This window comes from Phacochoerus africanus, chromosome 4 (assembly GCF_016906955.1).
Source record: "Phacochoerus africanus isolate WHEZ1 chromosome 4, ROS_Pafr_v1, whole genome shotgun sequence".
Lineage (NCBI taxonomy): Eukaryota > Metazoa > Chordata > Mammalia > Artiodactyla > Suidae > Phacochoerus > Phacochoerus africanus.
The window spans coordinates 95,679,064-95,698,896 of NC_062547.1; the positions used below are offsets into that span (position 1 = coordinate 95,679,064).

General features: G+C 34.4%; 1 protein-coding gene across 6 annotated transcripts in view; it reads right to left on the reverse strand.

Moving 5' to 3' along the window:
* Positions 1-5,122: 5,122 nt before the first annotated feature.
* Positions 5,123-19,833, reverse strand: part of TMEM161B (transmembrane protein 161B) — a 74,609-nt gene continuing 59,898 nt past the window's right edge. For 5 of the 6 annotated variants that reach the window (XM_047778247.1, XM_047778250.1, XM_047778245.1 and 2 more), the window contains 7 exons: positions 17,559-17,710; positions 17,073-17,133; positions 16,442-16,582; positions 13,715-13,828; positions 9,186-9,360; positions 7,896-7,992; positions 5,311-6,402 (listed from right to left, as the gene is read on the reverse strand). In XM_047778247.1, coding sequence (XP_047634203.1) covers positions 6,128-6,402; positions 7,896-7,992; positions 9,186-9,360; positions 13,715-13,828; positions 16,442-16,582; positions 17,073-17,133; positions 17,559-17,710 — 1,015 coding nt within the window. In that variant the 3' untranslated portion in view covers positions 5,311-6,127. Of the gene's footprint in view, positions 6,403-7,895; positions 7,993-9,185; positions 9,361-13,714; positions 13,829-16,441; positions 16,583-17,072; positions 17,134-17,558; positions 17,711-19,833 lie in introns of all 6 variants that reach the window. The other variant, XM_047778244.1, reaches the window with a different exon arrangement.

The following is a 19,833-nucleotide window of genomic DNA, read 5'->3' on the forward strand; positions in this document are numbered from 1 at the left end:
TTTTTTTGAGGGGGGGTTAGTTCTTCCTTTATCTTCAACATTAGTTGTCTCATGTGTTGCAAATATTTTATCAAACTATGACAAATCTATTCTCTTAACAGGCTTTTTGATGGGTAGAAACTTCTAAATAATATGAAGTCTTAGGATAAAATAAATTTTAGGGTTACAACTGTGTCCTAAGAAACCTTTCACCTGCCTCTAAAATTATCAAATTATTCTCTTATAACTTCCTCTAAAAACGTTATGATTTTAGCTTTTACAATGAAACATATGGTCCCTCTTGAATTGATATTTGTGTGCAGTATGAAATAGGGATTGAGGTTCATTTTTTTTTTTTAATGTGGATATCCAATTACTTTAGTGCCAGTAGTTGAAATGACTGTTTTCCTCATTGTTGCAATGTGGTTCTTTTAAAATTTTACTAAATTAAAAAAAAATTTAATGATTAAAACTTTTAAAATAAAATTTCTATAATTCAATTCTTTCTCTCATGTTTATAGTCTATTGATATTTAGTTTCAATAGACTATAAAGCTGACAGACTATCAGCCACTTATACCTAAACAGGTACACAGGCCATCATCTACTATAATGATAGAAATTTAAACCTGTGGGAAAAAATTACATTTCATACTCTTAACAAATTATTAAAAATAGAAAAGATCAAGTCATTATATGCATATAGAGTAAATAAAACACAATTACAGTAATTTCTGTATCTTATCATTGCTACTTATTTAAAGTAAACCTACTAACATGGTTTCACTTGCTTAGTCTTTTGGAATTTCCTATTCATAAATATAAATTCTTTCACTATTATAGAAATAAAATAGATTCTAAATAAACTAGATAGATATTAAAGCTAATTTTTGTATAATGCACTATTTCAAAAAATCATCTCCCTCATTTTTAATACTTCAGAAATGGGTACTTACTTTATTCAAATTATTTTCATACATTTAAAATTTTGATGTTATTAACCCAAATTTGCCCTCAGCTATGTTACTCTTTGCATAATTAACTTTGTGTAACAGATTATTTGACAGATTAAAAGAACTATGGCCAAAATTTGACCCACAGACACATCATATTAACTGCCAAATGGACACATCTTCAACTCTTCGAAACCCTTTGGATTTTTAAAATGTAAAAATGTTCAAAATTAAGCTAAAATGCAAAAATGTCTGAGTTAGGTAAATAAAGTATTTGACAGAAAAACTATAAAAAGTCACCTTGGGAAATTATATTTGTTGCTTGTTTTAGTTCCTTAGTAAACCAGCAGCATTTAATTCAATGGCTGCGATCCTTCCTATACAATGCACCAGCTGAAAAGGAGAATATACAATACTGTCCATCTTTAAAAAAATTTCCTAAGTGACTTGACACTTAGCAAAATGCAAGTAATCAGGGGTGTTTGTCAACCAAATGAACTACAGCGATATAAGAAAATACCCTAAAAAAAAAAAAAAAGAAAATACACTATGATAGTACTCATTTCCTTCAAAGCACTTAGAAATCGTTTTCTCAGTGAGGCTTTCCTTCAATGCTTCATTTAAAATTACAACTTTATCCCTACCCTCCATCTTCATATTTCCCCACCCCCATTCATCAGAGTTTATCACTAGGTAACATATCCCACTTGTGATTCATATTCACCTTTGTTTAGTGTCTGCACTCCCTCGCTAGACCCTAAGCTCTTGGAGTGCAGACAGCTGGATGTTTTGTTTATCCAAACATCCAGAACTGTATATACGACAGGCACTCAATACATATGTATTGAACAAATTAAATGAGGACAAATCAAAATATTATTGGAGGAGTTCCCGTCGTGGCGCAGTGGTTAACGAATCTGACTAGGAACCATGAGGTTGCGGGTTCGGTCCCTGCCCTTGCTCAGCGGGTTAACGATCCGGCGTTGCCATGAGCTGTGGTGTAGGTTGCAGACTCGGCTTGGATCCCATGCTGCTGTGGCTCTGGCGTAGGCCGGTGGCTACAGCTCCGATTCAACCCCTAGCCTGGGAACCTCCATATGCCGCGGGAGCGGCCCAAGAAATAGCAACAACAACAACAAAAAAAGACAAAAGACAAAAAAAAATATTATTGGAGAAAATATTCTTTGTAAAGTCATTCTCAAATTACAATAAATGAATGTCCTCTAAGGTGATTTGTAACCATTCCTGAAACCAAAAACAGCTATTCATTTTTCTCATGCTAACACAAAGAGAAATCAGTATCAGATTCAGAAATATATAGCCAAACATTTAAGGAAAGTTATTTATTTTATATATGATAAAACTGAGTTCAAAAGTGATATTTCAGTTTTATTTAATTAGTAGGGACTGACTGCCTAGTAATCAAAAAACAAAAAACAAAAAACAAACCTAACTGCAGGCAGAAATGTGATGAGAAGAAATGTTTCCTGATTCTTAGATGAACATTCTTGCCACAAAACTGTGCTGCTACTAGATTTAAGAAAATGAGCAGTCTTCGGCAAAATGGGAGAAAAAGGTGAATAACCATGTACTGGGAATTTTAAGGGAAAAAAAAGCAAACAAAAACCCCAAACAATAGGATAGGAAAATACACACTCTCTGAATCAATAAAGATAGGCTATCCAATGTAATAGTTTGTAGCTAAAAAGGAGTTCAGTGGTAACAAAAGACAAGCATATAAACAGGTTATATTCTGCTTTTTTTCTTTTTTCTCTGGAACAAAAGTAAGTAAAATATTTACCATTTTAAGCAAAGGAAAGGTTGACATTAGCTTTCTGACAATCCTTGATGTCCATGTCAAGAGTTTTCACAGCATATAACCAGCTCAGCTATAAACTCGGGTTATAGACATAATGGGACTAATGGGAATTAAAAGATGAGATGGTATTTGAGACTGGGTTCAAGCTCTAGGATTATAAGTGTGTTTAAATGTAATTCTTTAAGCCACGTATAGCTATATGAAGACACATGATCCCTATTCAAGAATCACTTGGTTTTATTTTGCCAAACAGTGCCACATACCATGAGAAACTATCTTCAATTATGAGAAGGCTCAGAAAGTATGCATGAATTCAGAGAATGTTGAGACCCTGTGCTTTGCAATACTGAGAATTTAATCTTTCATTTGAAAGAATAAAATCCATCCAGTGAAGTTCCAATTATAGATTTCATAATGAATTCTACTTATCGCTTCCTGAACCTATCAGTTCCATTAATGGATGAATATCTCTTCTGCATCACAACTCAAGAAGTAATGTCACTATGCTTCCAAAAATATCTATATCAGAAACAATAAGACAATGAGCCCATACTGCTTAGATGCATTGGTCATTTATGTATAGCAACTGCAATTCTGGGGAAAATACCAAAGATAATCAAAATGCACATGATATTAAGATAAAATCACATGCTTTTCAATTCAGACAAATCAATGGGGGTAGCAGGGAGAATAGAGCTCTAATAAGTTTTACAGTGCAATGGGCAGAGGGTGGGGACAAGAATCAAGAAATTGTCAAGTAACATTCTACAGACTGTAAGAAGCAAGGGTTTCAACTAATTTGGCAAAAATATAAAATAAAAATAACTGACCTCTGAAGTATTTACACTGACTAGAGTCCAATATAAAAACAAAAGAATTCTACTGACCTAATTTGAGACATTCAAAAATATTATTTGCAATCATTCTGAAATATATACATGAATGAAAAATCATTATGATGTACACTTAAAACCAGCACAACATTCTGTATCAACTATATCTCAATTTTTAAAATATTACTTGGTTTACATAAAGTACAAACCCTTTTGCATTTAAAGAACATAATTCTTGGTACAAAGACAATATGCTTAAATAAACTGTTAGTAGTTATGACCATCATTCTTTCAAAATTTGATTTAAAAGGCAAAAAAACCCTACACCATATCCATTATTTATAACAAAGAGATTGCCTAAGTTCATAGTATACTTAGGGAGAATTCTAGTTCAGAAAAACATGTTATTCTAACCAGTAATGAATTCTATTCTTTTCCCTCCATATTATTCTACTATACAATCTTTGAAAATCAAAATAATAACTTTAATTATAACTTTCATAATATAGCTTTTTAATAAGAATGGTTATAAATATCATAAGATTTTTTTCAAGTCCAATATATGAGAACGTCCCCATATAAAATAAATGTCATACTTCACTATAATCTTGTTATAAGATACTTATTTTATCAAGGTATATTTGGAACGCTTCTTTTGGAAATACACATGAACTATCACAATTCATTTCAACCAAAGAATTTTATCCAACTTAAGCACTACTTTATTACTCGGTCTTATTTAAAATATCAGCCATTTCCAAAATATTTAATCTATATCAAGATAGGAATTTGCTGTATTGAGATTATTCAAATGAATATGAACCAGAAGCCTTGACAGTAACTCCCAAAGAAGACTTTCAAAATGCTTTCAATTGTGACAATAGCACTAAAACATAATATATAGACTTTCAAGACAATTACGTGAAAGAATATTTAACAGCAAATTTTATTCGTATGAAAAAAACCTGTTTATCTTATATTCATTTTTTATGTAAAAGGCATCCCCAACTTTTTTCCATTTCATTTGAATTTTTCATTCGAATTACTTCAATTTCTGTCCTATAAAATATAAACACTACAAATAGAAGAACAAAAAGCCCTACTTAATGTAGGTTTAAATGATACTGGTAGATTTTTCTAAAGTGGGAAAGGTTCTGATTTTTTTTTTTTTTGTCTTTTTTTTTGCTATTTCTTTGGGCGGCTCCGGTGGCATATGGAGGTTCCCCGGCTAGGGGCCGAATCGGAGCTGTAGTCATTGGCTATGCCAGAGCCACAGCAACGCGGGATCTGAGCTCCGTCTGCAACCTACACCACAGCTCACGGCAAAGCCAGATCCTTAACCCACTGAGCAAGGGCAGGGACCGAACACGCAATCTCATGATTCCTAGTCAGATTCGTTAACCACTGCGCCACGATGGGAACTCCTGATTTTTTTTTTTAATGAGAGAAAAGAATTTTAACTTGGGAGCAATCATTGAGTATTTATAAAATCTGAAGTACTCTCACACATAGGCAGCATAAATAAAGTGCTTGCTCTGATGAATTTTCAAAATGTATTTTAATCTCATTCCAGAAAGAAAGTTTCTAGATACAAACACATCTCAATCACATTTTAACATACATTCAGCAACTTAAAATATTATAAGAATCCAATATTTTCATCTTTAATAATCTCAATATATTATATATTTAATATATAATATATATATATATAATACATACAAGTAGTCAGCAGGATTACAAAGTAATTTTTTAAAAGTCTGATCAATGTTGATAAATATCTTTAGACTATTAAAGAGAACTGTACTTGGGATCAGAGAATAAAATAAGGGAGGTCCAAATGTAATGGCAAGACTACAAATGTTCATATAGCCAACCATTTTAAAAGATCCCTCAGTTGGATAGAATACTTTTTAAAACAATATTCTTGCTACTCTCAAGCAGCAGTACTTATAGATATTAAGCATGTATATCTCCATTAAATTTAAAATTACTATGCAGCTTTCTTTACTGTAATATACAGTAGCTATTTCTTTCCTTCTGTTGGATTTTTTTGTTGCTGTTGAAGAGTGACTGGTATATTACCAACAGAAGTGACTTTAGCTCCTTTCTCTCTCCTAAAGCATGGCTCAGTTTGAAGATTGTTCTATAGGCAGCCACTACAAATATAAACAGTACCTTCCTCAATACCATTAGGAGCAATCACAAAAACTGGCGCCATATGAATGAAGTTTCAAAGACTGCTGGAGGTTTCTGTAAACCAAGGTAATCAGAAGTATTACTCTTGTAGATAGCCCTCTCACATCCATTAATACAAGAAGTTAAAATTCCAATGCCACAGTATAGCCTTTAACAATCTATTCTATAATTTTAAATATTAATACCATTAATTCACCCTGAGAATACAGAGGAAGTATTTAAAACAAGATATTCTGATATGTTTTTCCTTTGTATTTGCTGTCTTCTGGTTTTCATCAGCCCTTCAAGGGCATGACTATTTGAACTCAAAGTGTGACTTCGATATTCTTTTTTGTTAACTGAGATTCATGCTACAGTCAGATACTGGTGATAGAAAAGCCCAAAAAGGCTTGTAGAAAAGAGACAAGCAGCAATCCACCAGGTCAGAAAAGACAGAAGTCCTCGAAAAAGCAGAGGAGTGAAAATGTTTTTTAAGCTGCTCAGTGCCACTGTTATTTGTGTAACAGTTACCTTCATCTTCCCATCAGATGGTAATTCAGAGTAAACAGAATGGGAGGGTAAACTGTTATCCACTGGCAAGGTAGAGACAGATTCTGAATAAATCCCCCAGGAATGATTACCTAGAAAATTCAAGACACAAATAAAACTTGAAGAGTAACCAATTCCAAAGCTTTTTATTTAAAATAAAAATAAAAAACAAACTCTTTAACTTACATTTGAAATTAAGAACAAGCAGTGTGCTGGCACAAAAAAATTATTCTATGTTGAAGATAAAGTAAAACAATAATTCTTCTACATACGTGGGGAAAATTCACTTAACTCAACCAGATTATAATCTAACCTTATCAGTAAAAGTAGAAATAAAGGCTAAAAATCTAATTTACTTTTAATTAACTGCACTAAAATCTGGTAAAACAATAAAAATGTTTTTTCCTTTTATAATCGATGAATCAGCTACCTCTACTGGAGTGACAGGGACAAACTCAATAACTTCTTAGAATCTTTTCTACCTCAGGGTAATCAGAATAAATTTCTTTCTCAGAAACTATCTATGATTTCAATATAAAACACTATTAATAGCTTCCAGAAATTTTTTCATCATATACTTTCCTATGTTGGATAGGATATGAGTCATATACTTTACCATTGAGCTACTCCTTTATGTTTCATAGATTCCTGAGGGACATTTACACCTATCATCAGCTCAATGGTATCTATAAGCCCACTCAATAATGCTTTTAGTAAAAACAAAAAAAAAAAAAAAAAGAAGGAGTTCCTGTCGTGGCGCAGCAGAAACGAATCTGACTACGAACCATGAGGTTGCAGGTTCCATCCCTGGCCTCGCTCAGTGGGTTAAGGATCTGGCATTGCCATGAGCTGTGGTGTAGGTGGAGGATGCGGCTTGGATCTGGCATTGCTGTGGTTCTGGTATAGACCGGTGGCTTCAGCTCTGATTCGACCCCTAGCGTGGGAACCTCCATATACTGCGGGTGCGACCCTACAAAGGACAACAGACAAAAAAAAAAAAATAATAATAATAATAATGCTTTTAGTTCTTTTGGGCTTCTGAAACACTCACACTGGCAGAATGCCTGATCTAAGCAAAGGGAAATGATCAATATGATGATATAAAGTTCTTGAATAACACAACAGAGAGAACTGAGTGCTTAGTGAACAGACTTGAAGGAAAACTTTGTTCTTCCACTGAGGAATTTTTACTCCATCAACATGTTATCCAAAGTAAAACTCACCAAAGGGTTCTGTAGTTCATAAGGTGACAAGTACCTTGAGATAATTTAAACGTTACACACTAACAATAGCTTAAATCATTCTAACACAAAATAACTAAGATGAGCAGTGTTTGCTCAAGTTACTCAGAATCAATCATTAGCAAACAACTCTTTTAGGGAAAGCGTGATGTTACAAAACTGTATGGTCCTAAGTTTTTCAAGATGATCAGTCAACTTCATAGCTTAAAGTTTCCCATATTTCCTCTAAAAACTTTGAGAGAAACAATTTTAAGAAGCATATTTCTTTGTAGGTAACAAAAAACACTATTACTTCTAGGTAGAAAGTAGAACAACACGTTTCCCGGTTTCCAGGATATGCCTACCTAGAGTTTTCAAAAGCAGAGTTGTGTGAAGCAGCATCACCAGAGGAGCCACATACTGCAGTGCAATGACACAAAGGTAATAAAAGACTCGAGCAACCTGCAATCAATAACATTCCTAAGTTTCTAATACAGTTGACATGTTATGACCGAATTAAACTTTCATACAATTGTCAAACTGAATTGCTTGAGAGATAAAGAATCCTTGCATGGGAACAAAACTAAATGATAATAAATTTATGCTTCCTTATAAATGCCCCCAAACTGACCTCAGAAAGATGCAGTTTGACGGTTCCTTAAAATGTGAAAATAGTAAAATAAATTCCTTAAAATAGTTCTTAAGTGACTAATACAAATTGGAGAAAATAAATCACTAAAATTCAAATGGTATATATTTACTTACATATTCAAATATTTAAAAAAATGCTAAAATCTCCAAAGACAGACACCTAAAATATCAAACTAAATAACAGTAATAGGCAGAGTCATATATGAGCATAAACCCCTCATAAAAAAAAGATAATCACCATTCATATTCAACTGAGGTAAAATGACAGAATATGAAAATATATGAAAGGTAAAACATAAAAGTTATTTGTATCTTGATAGGGGCTGCTGATTATAAAATTTTGAGAGTAAAAACCAGAAGACCCACACCATGTGTAAAAAGACATGATCATGTTATAGGTCCAGTCCATTATAATGATAGATGGATTCCTAGCACCTTCCTTTTCTGGAACCCCCATTAAGTTAGACGTCTATGTTCCATGTTCGAGTACTTGTAATAATGTTAAAAGCAGTAAATTTAGTCACTAAAACTAAGATTTCCTACTCTTTTAAGTCATAAAGGCTATACAATATATCGTGATGTCTTTCAAATCAATTAGGGGAGTCCTTTTTAGCAACAGTAGGTATACCACAGCTTTGCAACCCAAAGCTTATAAAGTACTTAAGGGAAAAGGGCAATGGAGAACCTCTGACTTAGCACCCAAATCAGATCAAAGTTTTTCATACTATCAGTTTAAGATTATCTCATCTGTTTATAATAAACTATTATGAAATGAAATTATTACTGAAGGAAACCAAATGCTTCTATTCTTACAATTCAGTATTTGCTATTTTTCACTTTGACTACAGTATAAAGCTTACCATTTGGAGTTCCCTTGTGGCTCAGCAGGTTAAGGATCTGACACTGTCACTGCAACAGCTCATCTCACTTTTAAGGCATGGGTTCAATCCCTGACCAGGGAATTTCCACATGCCACAGGCGTAGTCAAAACAAAAAAAACTTACCATTTTCTGTAGCTCGACTGTGCTTATTCGCCCTGCTTCTTTCTTCATCTGATCCACACATTTCTGGGCTAAGTTTAAGTAAGCTTGCAGGTGATTACGCATCATGGCCAGCCGCAAAGCACACAGCAGTATTATTAACCAGAGTCGTAGAGTATCAAACGTAGCTTCTGTCATTCTACAGATCAAAAAGTTGATAAGGTGCTCTCAAAGACCAAAATATGCTAGCATGCTAATTACATGTGTTAATGTACATCATAAGATGTAAGGAAATCTATACTTACATACAATGGGAGATATGAAAGTGTCCCAATCTCCCAGAATTTACATGATACTTTTACTACATAACAGGACAAGACAGAAAAGTGTACTGTGAAAATAATGCACTACCAGGTAACTCTAGAAGAGAAAAATAGACTAATACTTGGGATTATTTTCTCTACCCTCCGCCATGGGGGTGGGGTGGGAAATGGCTATAAAATGAAAAGAAAACTTGGGTGCTCTTAAACTGCAGACTAGGAGAAAGAAAGACAGAAACCACAGGAGCTTGCCTATGGAAGCATCAAGTTAACAACCCATCTATTTCTGGCTACAGTTTTCTTTAGTCAATATAAATATCTAAGGATCAAGAATTCCAATATATCGACAAAATCAGATGCTCCTTAAAAGAATTTAGAAAGAAAAATTCTGACATCCTTTAGGGGTTTAACGTTTTTAAAAGACCATAGTTTCTGCTTTGATAAAGTATAACACTGTAATTTGAAAATAATACCTAGCCATGATCAACTCTATTCTAAACTCTAGCACTCAGTATGTGACTGTTGAAACATATGGAGTGACCTGCCAGACAAGATCTGGAACATCTAAGGGTCTTTCTAAAATTCTATTTTATTCTTTTTTGGCTGCATACGCAGCACATGGAAGTTTCTGGGCCAGGGAGTGAATCCAAGCCACAGTTGTGACCTAGCCACAGCTACAGCAACTGGATCCTTAACCTACTGCACCAGGCTGGGATCAAACTGGCACCTCCGCAGAGACAAAATGGATTAACTAACTGCACCACAGCAGGAACTGTTGCCTAAAATTCTTAAGAACATGAGGATAGAACGGATGGCTATAAAATACAACAAATTGCAAAAGACCTAAAAAAAAAATACTTCTTCCCCAAATAGGTCCTATATTAACCCTTCCTTCTGTCTAGAGTAAGCACGTAGGGAAGGGACTAAAACTACAGTGTAGAAGTTGCCTGGGGAAATAAAGTTGAAGAACAGCGCAGAAAACAGAAAAGACAGAGAAGATGTGAAAGTGTACACTTTTGCTTGAACTATTCTTTTATGAAATGCAATCAGAAATAGGGATAGAACAAAAGGCTTTATTATGTATGCTCTCTCTTGGTTTCCTTTCTACAAGGTCATGAGTGAACATGGACATAAAATTCTAACGGAAAACCACTGCTGCTTAGGAAAACATAAGGCCTAACTTTTTTATCAATACATTTATATTATAAAGAACAATGAGATTGAGGCATCAGTCCTGTGAGGCTGACAGAACACAAGAACCAAGACCATCCACAGCCTTAAACCCTTCCGCCATGTGTTCCCTGGCATGTTGCATCCAGGAGGACTCACTAGAGTTTCTGAAGAACTTCTTACACAGACTTTGAGGGTGACAGGCAATGGGAATGACACGAATGGTGTAAGGCAGTGAATCAAAAAATATTTTCTCACTTTATGAGGAGCTTATTAGTCCTAATTAAATAGTATCTCTAATTCAGATTATTTAACTTCATAAGGATTTGGTTAAGTTAATGAAGGGGTATCTCAGAAAAGAGTCTGAGATGAGATAAAATAAAATATATAGGTAAAGAACAGGCAGAAGAAATGTCTCCAAATTCCCAAAGCCACTCTAGGTTTCACTGTGTATGTTCTCTTATGAGCTTAAAAGCATACATGGACTCGGTCTGCCCACATTTTTTTTTTTTCATTTGTTTGGCCACCCCACAGCATTTGGAGTTCCCGGGCCAGGGACTGAATCCAAGCCAGAGTTCAAACTAAGTCACAGCTGTGGCAAATGCCAGATCCTTTAACCCACTGTGCTAGGCCGGGGATCGAACCTGAATCCTAGTGCTGCAGACACACCACCCCTCCATCACAGCAGGAACTCCCATTTTATTTTTCTGATGCCCAAGAACGCATGGATGGATGAGTTTAAATACACTTCTAGGTTGAATCTACGTTATAACCTTTTTTGCTTCTGACTACAAATAAAGACCTTTTGACAAAACATTTAATCCATGTGACAGATGAAGGACCTGTCACTTGCCTTCACTTCATTCTCTTTGATTGATGGACAGCTATTCTTTCTCTATCTACTATATGGACTTTGGGTTTTAAACAAAAATTTAAAAAATCAACTCTGTCTAATCACCTAATACAAAGATCTGGCAAATAAAAAAAAGAATAAGTTAGAACAGAGATAAAACTGTAATTTTGTTTGAACTGTTTATGAAGATTAAAAAAGGGAATGGGACAAGCTATAGGAAGAGGATCCAAGGTTTTCATATGCAACAAAATTTTTCCTATAATACACCATGGGGAAATTTTCTTATTCCCACTTCCCTTAAGTACAGTATTCACTAGTAATGTACACATAGTTTTGTAGGCTGAAAGTGGGCACTGAATTGTTGGTGTAACTACTAAATGCTCTACATATACCAGCTCTGGCTGAAAAACCTTAGCCAAATTACTTAACCTCCAAGTCTGTTCTTTCACCAATAAAATGGGAGGAGAACAGCAATCATAAATAGAGAATCACTATTAGTATAAATGAGATAAAGTGCTTTACATAAAGCATCAATACCTAGCATAATAACTAGTGTATGTCCTAAGTGCTAATTTCCTTATTTTCCTAACTGAGGCAAATACAAAATCAGAAAACATAATTACAGGAGTATAAAATCCAACTACGAGATTAAACTTCAAGGATGGACCTGCCTGGAATGTTTTTAGCATCAAAGATATGAGTTCAAAGTTTCTCCAAGATTTAGTCTAGAACACTATGATCCTTGGGATTACTTTTAAATATTTAGTGAACCTGTTAAAATTACCATTAAAGACTTGCTTGTGTGTGGGGGAAAATGTTATGACTTCAATGTATACTTTTCTCGTTCAATAAGGTTAAGTGTTAAAAAAAAAATCATGATCATCAATGATTCCACACTTGCTCTAAGATAAATCTGCACCAAGATTTAAAAGAAATACATAAAATACATGCTATGGAATCAATGGCTAGTCAAGGTTTTCTATTTTAACTCTGATGAGGCAAAGGCAATGAAAGGAACATTTATTAAGCACTTACTTACAGTTGATTTCATTACATGTGTTCTTTCATTTAATTCCAATGATAACCTCATGAGGTGGATACTATTATCTTCATTTTCCAGATGGGGAAACAGAGGCTCAGTTAAGTTATGTGATCTCCCTCAAGTGACAGTTTTAGTGAGGATCAGAAATGGGGTTTGAACCAGACATGTATGAATCCTTTATTATTTAACATAGTTCTATAAGACTAATTAACATATCAGGTACAGGTATTAATGACTTTTAATAAATTGTTTCTTTCGTTCTTTTTCTGTTAAAATACAGCTGTCTAACTGGGGAAATATGACCAAATATTAGATAATAATGCTAAGTCATTATTTTTAATTTTGATAAGTGCTATGTAGAAAAATATCCTTACTTTTTAGAGATGCATACTAAACTTCTTCAGGGAAAAAATATTATGCCTCTAATTTACTTGAAAAACCACTTCAACAAAAAACAAAACCAGGAGTTCCCGTCGTGGCGCAGTGGTTAACGAATCCGACTAGGAACCATGAGGTTGAGGGTTCCATCCCTGGCCTTGCTCATTGGGTTAACGATCCGGCGTTGCCGTGAGCTGTGGTGTAGGTTGCAGACACGGCTCGGATCCGGCGTTGCTGTGGTTCTGGCGTAGGCTGGCAGCTACAGCTCCGATTCAACCCCTAGCCTAGGAACCTCCATGAGCCGCGGGACCGGCCCAGGAAATAGCAAAAAAAAAAAACAAAACAAACAAAACAAAACCAAACCAAAAGAGGGTGAAGCAAATATACAAAACATTAACTCTTATAGGGCTGAGTACATGAATTCCCACTTGTACTACTCATTATTTCTTCCATAATTTTCACAGTTAAGAGAACAGTAACAGAAATGCACGAAGTATCTTAAAAACAGACACAACAAAAAGAGAAAAATATCAGATAACAACTGGATATTAAGTGAAGAGACAGAAAAACTTACAAGTGTACAAGATAATTTAGTGCAGCATTATCATCATTCACATTTATTAAGATCACAAAAAGTTAAAAGACCTGTAGTTTCAATTTTATAACATTTTTAACATTTCTATTAATGTTTTAGAAATATAGCATCTTAATATTATCATTAATACCATTTTATAAAACATTTTTGATTATATAATGAAATAAAAATTAGCCCCTAAATACCCATACTTACAAAGGGACACTTTCTTTACCCAATGGTGGGTTCATAATGTAGTCTTTGGTGATTGGTTTTACCCAGAGCAGAACCATAAATAAAGGTGCCAAGAAGTTGATATGAAGTAATGTTCTGAAAGTATGTAAGAAATAAACATAAAAATCCAGAAATAAAATACACTAATAAACATCAGAAACTTGGAAATTAAAAAAATGAAGTAGGAACTTATTTTCAGTATTCCATATTAAGGTATTATAGTAATCACTATTTTAGTTTTATCATTATCACTTAACACTGATTTGAGCACTCACAAATACACCTCATTATTTTCATTTTTCAGATGGGAACATTTGGATTGAGGAAAGTTAGATGACTCACTCATGGCAGCCCATGGTATTACAGGTTAGAGGGAGATGTAGCACTAAAATCTAAATCTATTCACCCCATTCTAGTGTTCTTTAACGATCCCCCACAATATCTCTGATTTAATGACACTGGTACTTAAATGATTCTCCAACTTTACATAGTCCATGAATCCAATGGATTATCAGCATAGGAGTCATCTTTTGATATTTTTCAGTCCAGATGAAACCAAGGGCCTTCTCATTATTTACAAGAGAAAGTGATAAGCAATGTCCATAATACTAGAAGCCATAGGCAGATGACAACTTATAAATGAGGAATTCTTCAATATGTAGTGATCATGGTTAATGTTTTAATTACTTTGTTAAAATCATACATGATTCACATTTTAATTTCCTGGAGTATTATGAACATACTTGAAATTAATTTCCCTATCCGATACAAACCAAGGAAATTTACATTACTCCTACAGGGCAGTACCCAACACAGCAAGAGGTTTCAGGTGTGAGCTGTAACTTCATTGTTAATTGCTGTCCCAATTAGGTATCCTACAGAGACAGACGACTGGTAAAGACTGTCCTTATTTCAGAAAGACAAATTCTTTAGACCATTTTATTACTGTGTGCTATTTTCACTCCCAACCATGCTGGGGTCTAAACTTTAGCACACCACTACAATGCAAGTGATAGTGTTTTATGTGAGGGCTGGATCAGGAAACCATGAACACCTGACAGGGAAAGGTGGAACTCTGGTTCTAAGCTCCAGCACTAAATCAACTACTAGTGCCTGGCAATAGGGATGAGGAGAATGCTGCTCTTTGTGCCAGTCATGCTGCTCTCATAACAAAACTGGCTTGCCCACACCTTGTATCTGGGCTGAGTGCTACAACACAATGTGGGGGGGGGGGGCGCAATATACTGAAAATAAAACTCCCATTTCCCTAAGGGAAAAAAATCTTTAAAAAGCCACGTTTTACTGAGAAGGAAATTAAATGCGCCCCACCCCCAACCCCAAAGCACCTCTAAATGCTTTAAATGTTTTGATAAAGTGATTCTTTCATCCCACAGCCTGGGTAAACCATCGGGTGCGGGGGAAGAAAGCAGCAGTATTAGGTATGCAGTGTTGCTAGGGAACACTCTAGTATCAAGGAGCAGCCCACAGCGGTTTCAGTAGCTGGTGAAGGGCTCCCCTCCACCCACCCTTTCAGCTTATTTAAATCATAACACTGGGGTTAGTGGACTGAAGTGTGTGCATAGAGAGGAGGGGGGAGAACCAGGTTTTGTTTTAAAAGAAGCCATTAGAGAGATGGGTGGTGGGGGAAAGGCATAATGTAGCCAAGAGCATGCTGAGTAAAAGGAGCAGAAAAAAGGATGAAGGAGTGTGTACTGGGAGGTGAGAATAAGTAAACACACACACAAAGCATATGCAGAAAAAAATGGAGGTAAGAAACAAAACACAAAGACTTTAAAAATTAAAATAAAGGAAAATGACACAGGTGAGAGAGATAAGAATGTGAAAAGACTAGAGAATCAGCAGCATTAAATACAGGGTTTTACAGCAGAAATGTTAGGAAATATGATTACTCAGAGAAACTTAATGACTATAAATACATATATCAAAATGGAATATTCTCAACTTGGGCTTCTACTGCAAAACAAAAGTGGACTTGGAAATTTGGATCTGGATATGATTTGAAGAAGATAAAAATCTGCCACTGTCAAGATGTCTGCATCAGTAACAAAAAAAAAATTTGTACAACCACAAAAAATATAGTAAATGGGCTCTGAACTATATGCAGAGATTCAAATACAATTTCTCCATTTAAGATCTAAAATAGTAATCTATAATATCTAATACTCTGCAGTATTAGCAATCTCAAAATAATGTATTTAACAAGTCTTACAAACAGACCAATAATATAAAGAAAATAAATATTTCTTATATATAAAGATTTATGTTCAAAATTTTAAATAAAATACTTTTAAAATATTAATTTATTTAAAAACTATTTATATGAAATTTAAAGAAGTATTTTTAATTTAAAAATTCTGACTTAAAGAAATTTCCATGGATCCTTAGATCAGTGATTACAATATCATAAACATTGGTTTCTGAGTTCCAAAGAACATAAATATTGATATTTAAAAATTTTGACATTTTAAGAGGTAAAACAGAAATTTAGTAATTTAGTGGTTTTTTTAACATAAGACTTAAAATATACAAATGAAAGAAACCTGCTTATAGCAGAAAGAGGAAGTAGTGTGACATCAAAGGGTTATTAATTTTCAACACAATAATTTATGATTTCATCACAATAATATACCTTCATTAGATGGAAAACATATATTTATCTGCATGTGCTTATGTACATTTTCCGCTTACTGTGTAATTTTTTCTGTTGCCAAATTCAGGGCATCCAGATGCATTTGAGCCAGCCGTAATCCAGGAAATGTCAAAAAAGCCCCAATGAGTGAACAGAAAATAGCCAGGAAAAATTTGAAAGTAAGTTTTGAAACAGGACCCCTAAAAATAAAATTTTTTAAAAAGCTGATAAATTTTTGAAGTCAATTTTCTATAAATTTCCTTTCTTCTAATCAATTACTTTATAAACTATAATAATAACAGTACAACAAAGTAAACACCTACAAAAATACTGCTTTTATTTCATCATCTATAGTGGATTTTGGTGAAGTATAAAGTCAATTAGGCATCTCTTAATCCACAGTTATAACAATCCAACCTACATATTCAGCACAGGAAATAATACAGGACATATAAATTTAGCTTCATTTCTAGTAGTAGATGAATTAAGTTAAATAAGAGCAAATTCAAATAAGAATTTTATAAAAGATACTAACTTTATATAATTGTAAAAAGAGTAATGCAAAAAATGACAATCCTACTTAAAACTCTTTTCAATGATTAAAAACAAAGAACCACTTATAGTAAATGCTACTTTACTAAAACTGAAAAATTTAAATTTGAATAATGCTTAATTAAAAAAAAAACTTACTGAGATTCTAAACCTTGCTTTTCAAGAAACTGCATCGCACTGTTTGAAAAATTTGTAAAACCTGCGGAGGGAAAAAAATTTACTATTATCACAAAGGTAAAATACAGAATCCTTTTCTGGAAATAAAATGCTAGAAAACAGAACATCTTAAATTTTGAAGTGAGGAGCTTAGCTCTTTCATGTGCTAATTAGTATACCATAATGTAATAAAATGTAGTCATTACGAGAAATAGTCTTTGAAAACATCCCTTTCATTTTTGTACATTCCATGAGTGTGTAGAAAATCTGCATTAAAATTTGCATCTTTATGTGAGTAAACTTCTAGCATTAGAGAAACATTTAACTGTAAGGAAAAAATGGGAAAGGGACAGTATTTTGGGAAAAAAGCAACAAAATTTACCTGAAAAAACAAACAAAAAAAATCTTAAGAATAATAAATACACCTCAAACTTAATCTTAAAAACTTATCAGATGTGAAATTATTACCTGTTTCAAGTCCAAATTCCAGATAGTTTTCTGTTACAATCAAGACTGCCATTGCTTTCACAAAGAAAAAAAATCCAAATGTAACACAGACTGATCTTTCACCACCATCTTCTACTTTAAAATAGTGTGTAGTTAATGAAAATAGAACTTTGCTGCAGAAGGAAAAGTTCAGGAAAAATCACAAATAACTCTGTGGAAGTTAAATGCAACCATCTTTATAGGACCTCAACTCCAATACAATTTTTTTTAAATTATTTATTATTATTTTTTTCCCACTGTACAGCAAGGGGGTCAGGTTATCCTTACATGTATACATTACAATTACATTTTCCCCCCAGCCTGCCTTCTGTTGCAACGAGTATCTAGACAAAGTTCTCAATGCTATTCAGCAGGATCTCCTTGTAAATCTATTCTAAGTTGTGTCTGATAAGCCCAAGCTTGACTACAATATTCATTTTGATTCTACAACATGCTTATCTACCAGGTGCCCTTTGGAAGGAAGAGAAAAACTAATGAAAATCTGAATAGTCTTCCAGGAAACAGGACCCAAAGCAAGGCAAATCTAAGTGAAATTTATAGCATTTTCTCTTTTCTTTCTTCTTTTTTTTTGTCTTTTTGCCTTTTCTAGGGTCGCTTCCTGCGGCATATGGTGGTTCATTCCCAGGTTAGGGGTCTAATCGGAGCTGTAGCTGCTGACCTACGCCACAGCCACAGCAACGTGGGATCCGAGCCGCATCTGCGACCTACACCACAGCTCCTGGCAACACCGGATCCTTAACCCACTGAGCGAGGCCAGGGATCGAACCGGCACCTCATAGTTCCTAATCAGATTGGTCAACCACTGCGCCACGACGGGAACTCCTATAACATTTTTAAATTAATAAAAAGTGCATATATACATACGAAGCTATAGTTAGGGAAAGAATGTATTTCTAGTTCATCTAACCCATATTTACTAGGAGGCTATTAGAATAATTTTATGAAATAGGTTCTCAGCGACATGAAACGCCAAGGTAGAAATAACCTTAGGGAACTATCTTTTATTGGGCATGTTTGTCAAGTAGTTTATATTTAGAATAAAACACAAATAACAAGAATCATCTGCAAATCATCCACTAATTCAAAATCTGAGAGTTACTAATAGCTACTGGGTAAGCTGTGGTACAAAAACTAAGCATCTGGGATCACACATTTCAGAGTATGATTGATAAAACCAAAAACATTAAACAAGTACCTGCTGAGTATTCAAAAATAACCAGAAGTTCAACATGCTCACCTATTTTAAAATAGTTAAATATTTAAATTTTATGTGAAAATATGAGAGATCATTTGATCTCAATCCCCTCTCCATAATTAATCAAATCAAAATCAAATCAGTGAATGGCCCATAGGTAGAACCTAAATTTCCATTATACCAAACTGTTCTCCTTGAAAGAATAAACTCATCATACAAAATAAAGTGCTTAGTCAAAAAAATCCAGAGAAGCAACTTTTGCATGAATTATGTCAAGCATGGAAAATAATAACAGCTGTTATTTAGTACTTGCCAAGTGCTAAGCATTACCAATTAACTCATTTCATCCTTATATTACCCAACCATTATCACCACCTTTTCTAGATTTTAAAAAAACTGCGACATAGCTAGGTTAACTAACTAGCCTAAGACCACACAGCTAGATTAGAGCAGTTGGGATTGAAATCAAGGTGGTCTGGTTCTAGAGTATATTCTCCTCACGACTTATTACAGTGCCTCTACAAAATTGTATAGAGCACCTAAATTACATGGTTACATGGTAACATGGTAGTTTAGCAGTAATACATGACATCTTTTTTAAGAACAGAGCTACGTGGACAGAAGTATGTAGTTTGTTCATACATTTTCACAGTCAGGGGAATCTGAACTCAGAACACATGGGCAAGGACAAGGTCCTTGCTCTCAAAAGGAAGCTGTCCTTTGATGCTTATTTAAAATACTTTAAGGAGTTCCCATTGCGGCTCAGTGGAAACGAATGTGACTAGCACACATGAGGACACAGGTTCGATACCTGGCATCACTCAGAAGGTTAAGGATCCAGCAATGCCTTGAGCTGTGGTGTAGGTTGCAGATGAGGCTGGATCTGGTGTCGCCTTGGCTGTGGCATAAGCCAGCAGCTACAGCTCCGATTCCACCCCTAGCCCGGGAGCTCCATATGCCTCGGGTGCTTTATCACCTTCAAACTGACTTACTTAGGGTTGGTGCCTGTTGCTAGAGCAGCTGGGATCCCACATCTATATC